We start from the raw sequence: 13,336 nt of genomic DNA on the forward strand, positions 1-13,336 counted from the left end.
TGTAATTATAAACTGATGAATGATGTAAATGCTATAAATTAAGCAGGTAAAATTGTAAACTTGTGAGAATAAGGAAGTCTGCATAAAATATAGGAGAAGAATGACAAATATTTGCGAGGATGAGAAAGGTTGTATCAAAGATACACGAACAATGATAAATATTTTTTAGGATGAGAAAGTCTATAAAAAATATATGTGAACAATGATAAATGTTTGCAAGGATGAAGAACTCCACATAAAATATAGGTGAATAATAACTAATATTTGTGAGGATAGAAAGTCTATGAGGAATAAGTGAACTTAGTCCAATATTTGCATAAAATATACACAAACTTTGTGAGGTATACACGAACTCGGTGTAGTATTTGCTAAGTCATGTGGTTCAGTTTAACTTCTCAAATATTTTCACAAAATTCACATATATAGAACAAAGTTTACATAAATATATTTGTGAACTTTCTGTAAACATATTGAAATTTCACAAATATTACATAGGAGATTCGCAAATTTACTAAAGACTTAAATGTGAACCTCCCCATATTTTTGTGAAAGTATCTTCAAATATTAATTGTGATGCTTTGATTTTTAAAATGACGATTCGATAATAAAAATGATGGTTTACGTTTTAAGGTTTGTTTTTTTCTTTTAAAAATCGACGGTGGAGAAGATTTTGGAACAACAATGGGAGGATACCATGATTGAGGTGGGGAAGATTTTAAAGAAGATAGGAGATAGAGATGTTGAGGTGGTGAATAATGTTGATGATTCTCAGCAAAAGGAGCATACCTTAATTGTGAATAGTGCGCAGAGGAGACAATTTTGTCTCAATCATTTGCACGAGAGAAAAGAGTGTCTGCAAACAAAAACAGTAATCCGAATGACATTAAGAAGCTAAAGGTTGAACTTAAAATGTTATGTCAAGCTATGTTTGACTAAAAATGAGTCTTTGAAGGAACAAGTGCATGCTCCAAGGTAGGATTGTAGGATTCACATGCTCAAGAATTAGATTATAGATGAGGCGGTTTCACCTTAATCATTTGCTGACATTAAGAAGCCAAAGATCAAAACCTATAATGTTGAGCTATGTACTGCAAATGTTTGTAATATGTTCATTTTTAAATGAATGAAATATATGTATGAGCATATTCATTTTCAAATGACTGGAATGAATATACATGTATGAGCATGTTTATTTTTTAATGAATAAAATAATTATATATATAGTTATATTTAGTTTAAGTGAATTGAATGGAGTATGAACATGTTATTTTTATGCGGATCCCTCAAGTTTTGAGAGGTTTCAGTTCGCACATATTTTTTATATAAATTTTGTGAGGTATATGCAGATTAAGATATTTGCAACATTTTAACAAAAAATTCACACAAACTTTTATGCAAATTTTGTATTATATGTGCAAACTTAATTAGGTATTTGCAAAGTTTCAAGGTTTGTGTTTAAAAGAATGTTCACAAATATTATTATGCAAAAATTCATGATCACAAAAAAAAAAACGTGCAGACCTCCTTTTAAATGAGTTTACAATACTAGATGAGTAGAGCAATATATCACATATCCCACGAACTTCGTGCATTTCACACATGCAGAAGATAAAATGGTTCTAACAAAATTGGCCATTTGCACTTTTGATCATCGGGCCAATTTTTATAAATTGTGAGGTTTTCAAGAAAGAGCATTATTTTATAGTACGGAACGGTCATTTTCCAAAACTAAAAGCCAACAAGCGTTAAATTAGCAGAAAGATGAAAGCAAATTGTCAATCCCCGACTATTTGGGTCCATTTGCAAATCTATCAACGTTACCAAAAATCTCAAATAACATTGCAGAAAGATCATTCTGATCAGCACACGAAACCGTCCAGATCTTCCACCACGAACCAAAACAGACACGAGAGGCTGGAATGGCTACTGTGGTCAGACTAATTCCTGAATGTCGAGCTTTAGAATTTCTTTCAGACCTAAGAGACCCCTCTTCCAATAGTCCCTGGCAGGGCTAGCAACTAGCTATGAGAGTCGTTGGGATGTGCTTCGCATTGAATTGCAAAGAAAGAGGCCTCTGAAAGAATGTCATTCATGCAGCCAATTTACTAAATTTAGATTGGACAAACTTAAACCAGACAACTATTTGGACGCTTTTACAACCCGATCAACCCAAAAGATTCAGACCAAGCACACTAGCATGAGTTGAACATAATGATCGGCTTTGATACTTAAGATTTTCAATAAATACTGACATAGGCATGAGAGCATGTCTATCCACATTCTTTCTGACGAGAGGTGATCACATAGGCACCAAGTATATCTCATCATTCTGTCCCTCTGACAGGAGAGGGGATCCGACAACACTGATTCTGTCTATTCTTGATCAACCCAATCTAGATTGTCAACCTCAAGACTGCCCTTGATCAGAATTCGTGCTTTGAAGTCGAACGTTTAACTGTCATGTAGAAGAAAATAGCATATTTTTTTAGTCTGAAATTGTGTTTGCTTTCATTTTTTCAATACACAAACAAAACTGTGAATTCCCTTTAGCCGGTAGTTTTTACTATAAAAGGAGCAATTTAAAACAAAATGCAAGGGCATATCAGCTATGTACACCTAAAACATTTTGTGGTCTACTCTGTAAAGCCACATATGCTACATAGTGCATTTCAAAGGCGGTAATATTCTATGTAGCACAGTATAGACGGGAGCAGCATGTTGCTTATTTGAAAAGTCTACTATATATTGTCATGGAATGGAAGTCTGATATACATGGGATTCATGTACACATGTGGACATGTATTGGCAAAAACAGCCTGCTCAAAGCCCTAGCAGTAATCCTGCTAGAACCTTAATTCTTGTAGCAGCAAAGATGCAGAACTGTGGCTATCACAAAGAATAGATGATTAATACAAAAGAAAGAAGGCATCACCTCTGAACAATGCTAAGGTCATGCTGCATTTGCTGTAACTACAACACAGAATCCTTTCTAATGATCTTGCTGGCATCAGCACTTCCCATTCTTTCTTTCCAACTTGATGGCATCATATGACATCATTACCTCCTTAAACTTTGCTTCAGCAGCCTCTGCAGAAAAGCACAGACAATAATTGGTCTCCATCAATGGCCCACCAAGAATAGAAAACACAATTGATCATTCATCACATTCCTAGGCATGATAAAATTAATCTTTGGATATTAAAACTTTAGATAAGTATGCTGTGTCCTTTTTGCAGAAGTCCATTGCTTACAGGATAGAGTTGGTCAGATTCCCACGAATTGTTATGTTCAGTGGGTAAATATACCAATCGCCAGCATACTTTTAGGGTTTATATCCACTCAGCATGGTTAACCAAATTCAATGCAGATGAGGACCACTAACAAAGATGACTCTTCAGTTAAACATCAATTTTGTCATATTTCAACCAACCTTTGTTACTCTGGTTTTGATCAGGATGGTACTCCTTTGCTTTTGCTCTGAACGCAGTCTACAAGTAAATTAATAAAAACATTTTCAAAAAATGCATTAAAATACATCAAAAGCTAAAATTTAAAAATTGCTTCATTGGAAGCCAGTCGAAAAACAGACGGATTATTAAAATTTTGAAGTTTCAGACTGCGTAAATTTAGTTAAAGATGCACAAATATTATGACCTAGCAAAGTTCAAGATAAAGGAGGCAGACAGATTTTATAAAGCACACTTCCACAGCAGAAGCAGAATAATTGACAAAAAGTGATATATGACACATTAACAAAAGTCAACCAAACAAAAAGTACCATAATCATAATAAAGACAGGGTGCCAACATCGAATAGTATGACCATCACTAGATAACCAGGATCCGAGTTTTATAAAATTGTATCTACTAGCATCGATAAAGCAATGAAGGCTAACTTTGTATTATTCAGAATAGATAGGAGCAAACATATAGACACGTATCTTTCAGACCAAGACACCTTTAAAACTATAATCCTGTAAAAGGTATCCCCAAGCATCCGCTTCTCTGGTTAGAGAAGCTGGAGTTGAGCATATCCTTTTGGGCCCACAACATGAGTACAAATAAAATAATTAAGGAACAACGCCCTTACAATGACTAAAATCAATGTTGTACAAGGCGTATCTAAGACATATTAGAAGAGTCTAAGATATGGATTTAATGTACCACATCATACAATATTTCAAAATATGTCAAAAAGATTTTAAATTGAATAAAAAATAAAAAATAGAGATAAGACTATACAAAAATTAAAAATATGGCATGAAACAAAATAAAACACGCTTGAGCAATCAAAATACAATATTAAGTAAAGAAGAGCGATTAAGGTCACATTTGATCCTTTCTACAATGCCCACAGATGAAATGCTTCCTTTCAGATCAATTCTTCACAACATCGCTTTGATCCACCCCCTGGGTGAAAAACCGTAATTCACCCAGAGGAATTCCTCCCAGCGGACTTCCCTGTACTGAAAGTGAATTGTTTAATTATGAAATACATAGAACACCAATAAGTATGCAACAATTAGCAAATAAAAACAACCATAATTATGACTTTATAAAAGCATATCTATTACATGTATCAAAAGGATGTAACTTAAACATTAAAAAGTATAAAAAAAGTAATAATTCACACCATATAAAATTGTAAAAAAATAAACTGCCAAATACTATATGAGCATAATTTTTTTTAAAAGTATTGGACTATTTGAAGAACAAAGTCTTCATAAGTGTTAAGCATTAAAAAACTGTATCCACGTCCATATGACATAGATGGGCTATTATTTACAGAACAGATTGGAAATCGCTCAAGAAGACTAAAGTGTAACAACCCAGTAAATTGACATATCCTTCTAAGATTGCCATCTATGGAAATGAACAACGAAGTTCTAAACGAAAAGGTTAAAGAGTTAATTTTTATAACATAGGAAAAGTTGATTCAAACCAAATCAAAGTAGTGAGAAGAGGATAACTGAAACCACGAGAATAATAAAGGTAGAGTAATGTGAAAAACAGGTAGGTACCTAGTCATCCACTTTAAATAATCTGACCTGAACAGGGCATCGTTGTGAGACACCAAGGCCAGGACCAGCTGGTGTGTCCACAGGGACAATAGACTGATGCTAATTTGATTTAAAAAGCCTATAGTTTATTTCCACCAAAGCCACCATGGGAAAGCACTTATCTACTATCTCAAAAGCACGTGATAGTGGTGTTCCACAATCACTAGAGGCGAAAATATCCTTTGATCATGGCCGTATTGGGGTCTGCTGATAGAGTTAGCCACAGCCTCTACTCCTAATAGACTCACAGGAAAACAGATATACTTTCAGCAGAAAAAACAACACTTGTCAAGAACCTTTTGAATGATCCAAGCAAGCACTCCTCCACGACCACCAAACAACCAGCCCAACCCTTTTAGTCAGTTTTGTCATGAGGCCCTGCCATATTAGAACCTGATTGACATGGATGCTGATCTGATTTTGTACTAGGCCCTTGTAGCATGACTATAATGCAAGCTAAAAAGTTCTAATATGGTATTTCATGGGTTAAAATCTGATGTATGAAGTTTAAAAGCATTTTGTAAAGGTGCAGCAGTCACAAACCCTTTCATAAGTTGTGAGTGCATTTTCATATTACAAATTCAATATATAATTCCACTACCTATTTTAGGTGACAATGGATGCTGTTGTCAAGTCTCCTCCTGTTAGTTCCAAGCTTGGACAAAAGACAAGGGACAAATTGTGTGTCAAGAAGTCATCATTTAAGATGGTAACAATATATTTGTAGGAGAACAGAACCGACACTATTACCAATACTGATAGAACATATGCTGACAGAACTGGGAAAAGGGTAGAACAATAAAGACTGCATAAATAGTGAGTGGAGACACAAAACACTATGATGCACTTCTTAGCCGTAAATAATAGAGGAATAGAATTTATAAGACCAATTCCATGAAGAAGGGATGAAGATGTTGACAAGAAATATGAACCGGGGAAAAGAAATGGATTCAAGTCAGATTAGGTCTTCTAGATTTTATTTGAATTCTGGTTCAGTTGGGTGCTACCCAATTCAATCCAACTCAAAATAACAAGATCAGATTTGGTGGTGCCAGATTCAAATTGAATCAAATCTTATTCTTCATTATTGATAGTGCAACCACTTGCAACCTATTGCACACAATTAAATGAGAAAAGGAGAAACTCTAAAATGCATGAGTTTCATCATCCACTGAACTAAATAAGTTTTAATCATATAAGCCAATTAAAAAGAGCTCTTGGCTTCAATAGCACAAACCCAGTAAGCAGATAAACAACAAAACATCAGAAGGTCAAGAATGTTAAGTATAAAAAACATGATGGATACCATTCTTTAATTCCATTCTAGCACATTACAATAAAAGGAGCTCCCCGAGCATAAAAGAATAAACATACACCAATAGAGGAATAACACTTAACACCACAGATATAAGCATGAAGTACCTTAATCTCCGCTTCAGTGTATGGGGTTGCCCTAAACCTAAGGAGAAGAACAAAAATCAGGCTACTCTCTCCTATATGCATAAGAGTCAAATAAAAAATAACAATCAAATTTATCATTCTCATGCATAATATGATCTTTTTTTTTAAGTTGAAAAATAGGATTGCACAGCATAATACAGTAAATAAAAAAGAAAAATCATCTAGCTGTATCCAAAATGATGTAGGAATTCTATATGCAAAACTAGTGCAGTAGATAAGAAAAGGAAATATCTCAAGATGAAAACCAACATCAAGGTGTACAAAAACAACAGATGATGCATGCATATATCAAGATAGCCGTTATATTGCGGGAAGCAAAAGATATAATCAATGGTACTAGCAAACCTATGTTAAATCCTGCAACCAAAACAAAATGCACCAAATGGTCCTTCTCTTCTGTTCAGAACCATAGTTATATGGAAACTGGCATATACAAGTGGATACAAGCTTCTAGCTTAATATGCATTGGAAGTCAAAACCAAAATGCCATTGCTCACATGGGTACATGCCTCTAGCTTAATATGCATTGAAAGTTAAAACCATAGTTGGCAAACCGGGCGAGTCGACTCGGAAATCACCCTAGTTGATCCGGATCGGACCCTAACTGGGTCACCGATTCAGGACCACCGATCCACATGTTTCTTATGTGTTTTTTGTCATGTATGTTGTGGTTTTAATGTATAAGGTTCATAAAAGAATACTTGTTATAAAGAATCATATGTTTTAAAATCATAAATATTAACAATTATGTATAGTTGAATACTTATATAACTTAGTAATTGATGTCATGTGCTAAATTTAGTGATTATACCAGAGGTACCGGGAGCTTCTTAGGTAGGTGGGTAGCATGCTTCTCAGAAACTCACTTCGGAAGAGCGATACTCCTCACACTTTCGAAACTTCAAGGGAATCTTGATTCCTCCATGCTTTTTCTATGCTTCTCACATGCATTGTTCATGCTTTCTATATGTTTTTCTCACATTTCTTTTCATGTGCTTCCTCTCACACTTCCACTCACTTTCCATGTGCTTTCCCTAAATTGGTAACCATTGTTAGATTTTAACAAAAATTTAATTCTTTTACTGAAAAATCATAAAGTTTAAGAATAATCAATTTTATTTTAGGTTTTATTTGCTTCTTGTTCGATTCCTATTCAGTTCTCATATTATTTCCTTTTTTATTCATGTTTCGCATTGAAATTGATACTTCGTTTCTTGCTTCTCACTTTTGCTTCCTGTATCATTTCCTACTTCCGCTTCCTAGTCTAGCAACCTTAGATTATACAATATGGATCTTGATTTTTTTTCATATCTTAAAATTAAAAAATGCATAGTCCTAACACGTCCAAGTTACCGAGTTGACCCATCGACTCGCAAGTCAAGGGTCAGGCGGTCCGAATCCGAGTCACCTGTTTGCCAACTATAGTTAAAAGTTAAAACCAAAATGCTGTCTCACACATGCCACTTCAACAATCAAAACCATGAAAACACAGGTTTTCCATGTCTTTTCTAACTCTTTCTTGACCTTTCCAGTGAGATCATGGCATCAGGAAATAGGCTTGTATATTTGTACAGATTCTCAAGTCAATACTGAGTAATTATCACTAAAGAAAAGGCTGTCAACCATGATCGTGTATGTGTGGAGAGCTATTTCCTGAGTAACCGTATTTAAATGATGCAATAAACCTTGTGATAACAAAATATGGTATTGTTGCCCCTCCATTGTTATATGTTCCCACTTCCACTTAGGAATTGGTAAAGGTTGAAGTAAGCTAGCAGGTCTTTGGTGTTCTGTTTTAACTTGTTGGCAGGTGAGACATTTGGATACAAACTGGGCAATCTCCTTCATGTTGTTCCACTAGTAAATACTGCATAAACTCTGATACATTTTTGTATTGCCGGGGTGCATAGCATATCGAGTTTGATGTGCTTCTTCTAATATTTTCTTCTTTATACTTGCATCATTAGGAACACAAAGTCGACCATTGTATCGCAATATATCATCTTTTGGTGTATCAAAGTCAGGTTTCAAACCTTTTTCAACTTCATCCTTTACAATCTTCAAGGATCTGCTTTTTGTGCATCTTTAATTCTTTGAATCAATACTCAGTGGACTTTTAAGTTTACTATCATACAAGCCATTTTTCCACTGCTTTTCCTACTTAAGACATTTGCAATTATGTTGGCTTTGCTTGATTGATATTGAATTGTATAATTGTAATCTTTTAAAAGTTTTATCCACCGCCTTTGTTACATGTTCAACCAGGGTTACCGAAAGCGCCTAGCTAAAAGGGGAAGCGCGAAACGTCGCGCTTCCGAAGCGTGGGGGGAAGCGTCCCCCTTTTTTGGGAAGCGCGCTTCCCTTTAATGGGGGACGTGTTTCCCTTTAATGGGAAGCACGCTTCCCATCACGCTTCCCCTCGCTTCCCCCACGCTTCCCCTGTTTTTTTCAATTTTTTTGTATTTTTTTTTATTTTATTTTTTGCTTCCCCCTCGCTTCCGAGACGCTTCTTAGGTCGCTTCCGAGATGCTTCCCGAATCGCTCCTAAGTGGTCCCACGCTTCCCCGCTTCCTAAAATTTTGAAAGTGCCTCGCTTCCCGCTCCCGCTTCCCGTATCGCTTCCCGCTCCCGCTTCCTCAACTGGCAACCATGTGTTCAACTCTTTTTGAGAACAAATATTTTAAACTTTTGTGATCAATGAAAATCTCAAAATTTTCCCCATACAAATAATGCCTCCAATTTTTCATGGCAAAATCTAAATCAAGTGTGAGATAATTATATTCATAATACTTCAATTGCCTTGATGCATAAGCCACTACTTTCTCATTCTGCATTAAGACACATCCTAGTCCTTTGTATGATGTATCACTGTATACTCCAAAACTCCAATTCCATTTGGGATGGTTAGGACAGGCGTTGTAGTTAATCTATTTTCTAATTCCTGAAAACATCTTTCGCATTCTTTTGTCCATACAAACTTTGCATTCTTTCGTGTCAACTATGTTAGAAGAGCTGCAATCCAGTAGAATCCCTCTACAAACCTTCTATATTGCTGGATCTCTCATAATTTATTATGGCTTCTACCTTGGAAGGGTAAACTGACATGTCATCTTTGGAGACCACATGACTGAGAAAAGTGACTTGTTTTAACCAAAATCCACACTTGCTAAACTTAGCAAAAAGGTTCTCTCTAAGAGATCATAGAAGAACCCTTAAATGTTCTTTATGCTCTTTTATTCCTCGAGTAAATAAGAATGTAATCAATAAATACAATAACAAATTTGTCTAAATACGGTTTGAAACTTGATTCATTAGATCCATAAATATTGCAGGAGCATTATTCAATCCAAATATCATAACTAGGAATTCATAATGGCCATACCTAGTACAAAATGTTGTCTTGGGGACATCCTCTCTTTTAATCTTGAGCTGATAATATTCAAATATTAGTTCAATCTTTAAAAATACTTTTGCACCTTGCAACCGATCAAATAGATCATCTATACTTTGTAGCGGGTACTTATTCTTTACAATTACATTGTTTAACTGCTTGTTAACCAAGGTCATAATTGTCCAAGAATTATAGAGGATAATTATTCTGTCTCTTGTAAAAGTCAAACTTAGGTCACTTGTGAAAGTCAAACCCAAGGTTATAGTTGTCCACATATTTTAGGAGAAGGATATAAAGGGAAGATAACAAAGTGCTGGAACTGATTGGATATGATTGGATATCAGATCCAAGATCTAATCTATTTTGGAACCTAAGTGTTTTCAGATATGGATACGAATTTGGATACTAATTTATATACGGGTATAGGTTCGGATATATCATATTGGTCATGGATTTGAAATTTACATAAGATCTGACCTAAATCCCAACCAGCAAGATTAGGGACCGACACCAAATGGCTGTCAACAAAGAATAAAAAGTCAATTAGAAAGTCGATACCTCATCCTAGTAGGTGTCAACTTGTAAAGAAAAAACAAATAAAGTATAGACACCTCAAGTAGCTGGATGTTAATGAATGTAGTTACAAAAACAAAAGGTGGAAACATGACGGATTAGGTGGCAACACCCAGTGGATTTGGAAAACTATAAATAAGGGAAGGTGGAGACCCTCTCCCCATCACTTTGAGATGCTCCTAGAGATCGACCCCCATATAGAGAGTGAAAGAGACAGGTTTTCAAGTAAGTTATTATTTATCATTTAAATTAGAGTTATATTTTGATTTATGACATAATTAAAGATTAATTTTGAAGTAAATTAGGATTTACCATTCATAGCAATTTACTACTTGATCATGCATAAGTTTATGCATATTCTTTATATATTTACGTGCATGATTACGTGTGAAAAGTGGTTAATAATGCTCGTTTGTTAGGAGTTTTATTGATTTCAATCAAAAAGTAAATTAGGCAAATTAGTGTCATTTTGATTTTTTAGCAAAATTTAATAAGTTTTTAGGAAATAATTTTAGAAAAAAGTGTTTTTTGAAGTTTTTAAACATTTATGAATTCTTTTAGAATTTTTTCTAAAAACAGGTTTAACCCTAATCTTTTTTTTATAAATAGCATCATTGGAGAAAGGGGGGGCGTCTTTCCCACCTTGAAGTCCCACGCCCCTCTCTCTCTCTCTCTACCGGTTTCCCTCTACCCCCTCTCTTCTACCTTCTTCCGCTTTCTCCATTTTCTTCTAGTCTCTTCGTCGCCGGCATCTTCGTTCCCTTTTGTCGGGGACGCGTAACGTGACGAGCGAAAAGGCCACTCTCTTCTTCTCAACCCGTCTGTCGGAGGCGAACCCGTACGGTAAGTCTCTTCTCCCCCATCTCGTTACTTTTTGGCATTTTAAATATTTTCGTTTTGAGTCTAGCATGCATAAAATTCATCTTTTAAATAATGCATGTAGGGTAGTTGATCTTAGAGTATTTTATGCACTTAGATTAGCATAGACGTATTGCATCCTGCTGTTTTTTTTTTTAGGATAGTTGTAGTTGAAGTGGATTTAAAGGAGTTACGGTATTGATCCAACTCAAAGCAACTGAACCAGCGTGCGCATGCACGCTGATCTGTTCAGTTTTTCTTTTGTCGTAAGAGCCGACAGATCAAGTCGAAGCAACGTGTTCGCGCACGATTCTTCAGGCTTGATCTAAAACTCCTTGGTGCTGATCCAGTTTTTTTTTTACTTTTTTTTTGGACTGATCTGGTCTGTCCAGAATCGACAAACAGAGCTTTTGCTCCAGGCCCAAACAGTACTGAACATAGAGCCTTCATTGTTGGAGCGCGTGACTCTGTTAAGAATCACACCTCGCTGTGTGCTCACTGTTGGCTGATCTGCCATCAACTTGACCTGATCAGAGCGTTTAGAACTTTAGATAGCAATGGTTTACGTGATTTCTTTTAATCACACAGGCTAGTATAAATCTTAGATCAGGCGCTGATGCAGATCTGCGCAGGTTCACATCTCACGGATTCATCGCGTGATCAGTCCACTCAGTCCGATCTGCTATGTTGCCCCGAACCTGCTAGAATTGAAAAGAAAAGAAAGAATTTTACATTGTCAAATTAAACAGAATATTTTCTTTATCAGAGTGCAGTTAATCCATAAACATCACAGGCGGGTGTAACGTTTTCTACTGGAAATCTTGGTTGAACTTAACGTCAATCACGGTTCAGCGTGATTGAGGTTGATTTCAATGCAATAGCAGCTTGAATCAGTCTTTTTTTTATTATTAACTAGGCATACATTAGGTTGTTTAAGCATGGCATACATTAGGTTGTTTAAGCATGGTCTTTAATTAGCTGGTGAATTACCATTGCCTCTTAGTTAGATTTAGCTTAATATAGTTTAACTTTAGTTATTTAGATTCCTTATTGTGAGCCATATTTAGTTAGTTAGTTAGATAATGTTCATTTGGTTATTGTCATTTCCGTTGATTTCGATTGTTAGTAACTAACCTTGTTTGTTTTAGAAAATTGTCCCTTTGTTTTCTTTGCTTGTGTTTTGTTCTGTGTTTTGCAGGAGGGCTCACGTTGAAAGATAAAAGAGAGCTAGTGAATGGTTGCGCACACTTTACGAAAAGAAGGCTAGTGCAAGGAAAAGAAGCCCTGCAATTTTTACTTTTCTTTATTTTATCTTTTTTGAGCCAAAGGGCCATTTAATTATTTGGGTCTGTAATAAGGTCATTTATTATTTTTTTTGAGCCTTCTGCAAAAGGGTAACTCATTGTAATAGTTAGTTACTTTTATTAATTTATTTTTAAGGCAATAAAGCTTGCAATTTGTGTGAAATACAAAGTTTCCTCTCATTCCCTAAGTTCGACCCGAATCTCACCCTAGTGTGAGCCGGTTTTTATTATTTGGTGTCAGGCTTTCACAAAACGTTTTTATCAAAAATATCTCTTTAAAAATCTATTTCATAAAACTTACATCACTACTCATAATTAGGGTAATTTACAAATTGCTATTTGTAGTTAAGAGTTAAATTTTGGACCTTCAATTATGCCTTTCATAATTAGAGATGTTCCTTCCATTATTGTTAATTCGAGTAATAATGATGGCTATCCTTCTATCTTTCTTAATTGTCAGATTTATTAGTAGATTCTTTAAAACAATACCTCATCATGATTGAAAAAAATCTATGTTGCCTATGGTTTCAAGAATGAATATATGTTTTACTTCAAGGGACTGTTCATCTTCATAGTTTTGAAAATGAATATGTGTTTCAAAGGACTATTCATACCGATGGTTTAAAAAGTGAATGTGTTTGCTTCAAAGGATTGTTCATGCAAAAAGATTTAGGGTTATATTCATGGTTT

General features: G+C 35.1%; 1 protein-coding gene across 4 annotated transcripts in view; it reads right to left on the reverse strand.

Annotated features, from left to right (window-relative positions):
* Positions 1-2,034: 2,034 nt before the first annotated feature.
* The window catches only part of LOC149835524 (uncharacterized), a 35,228-nt gene continuing 23,926 nt past the window's right edge, over positions 2,035-13,336 (reverse strand). Inside the window, exons 5-8 of one of the 4 annotated variants that reach the window (XR_016432332.1) lie at positions 6,482-6,518; positions 3,431-3,488; positions 2,933-3,087; positions 2,035-2,455 (exon numbers count right to left, since the gene is read on the reverse strand). Coding sequence is in view for 2 of the 4 variants with exons in the window: in XM_090008560.1 (XP_089864686.1) it covers positions 3,008-3,087; positions 3,431-3,488; positions 6,482-6,518 (175 nt within the window). In the remaining 2 variants the exon portion in view is untranslated. Of the gene's footprint in view, positions 2,456-2,718; positions 3,088-3,430; positions 3,489-6,481; positions 6,519-13,336 lie in introns of those variants that run through there. The other 3 variants (XR_016432333.1, XM_090008560.1, XM_090008561.1) reach the window with 3 other exon arrangements.

The sequence above is a fragment of the Nuphar pumila genome, chromosome 6, assembly GCF_984573655.1.
Source record: "Nuphar pumila chromosome 6, dmNupPumi1.hap1.1, whole genome shotgun sequence".
Classification (NCBI taxonomy): domain Eukaryota; kingdom Viridiplantae; phylum Streptophyta; class Magnoliopsida; order Nymphaeales; family Nymphaeaceae; genus Nuphar; species Nuphar pumila.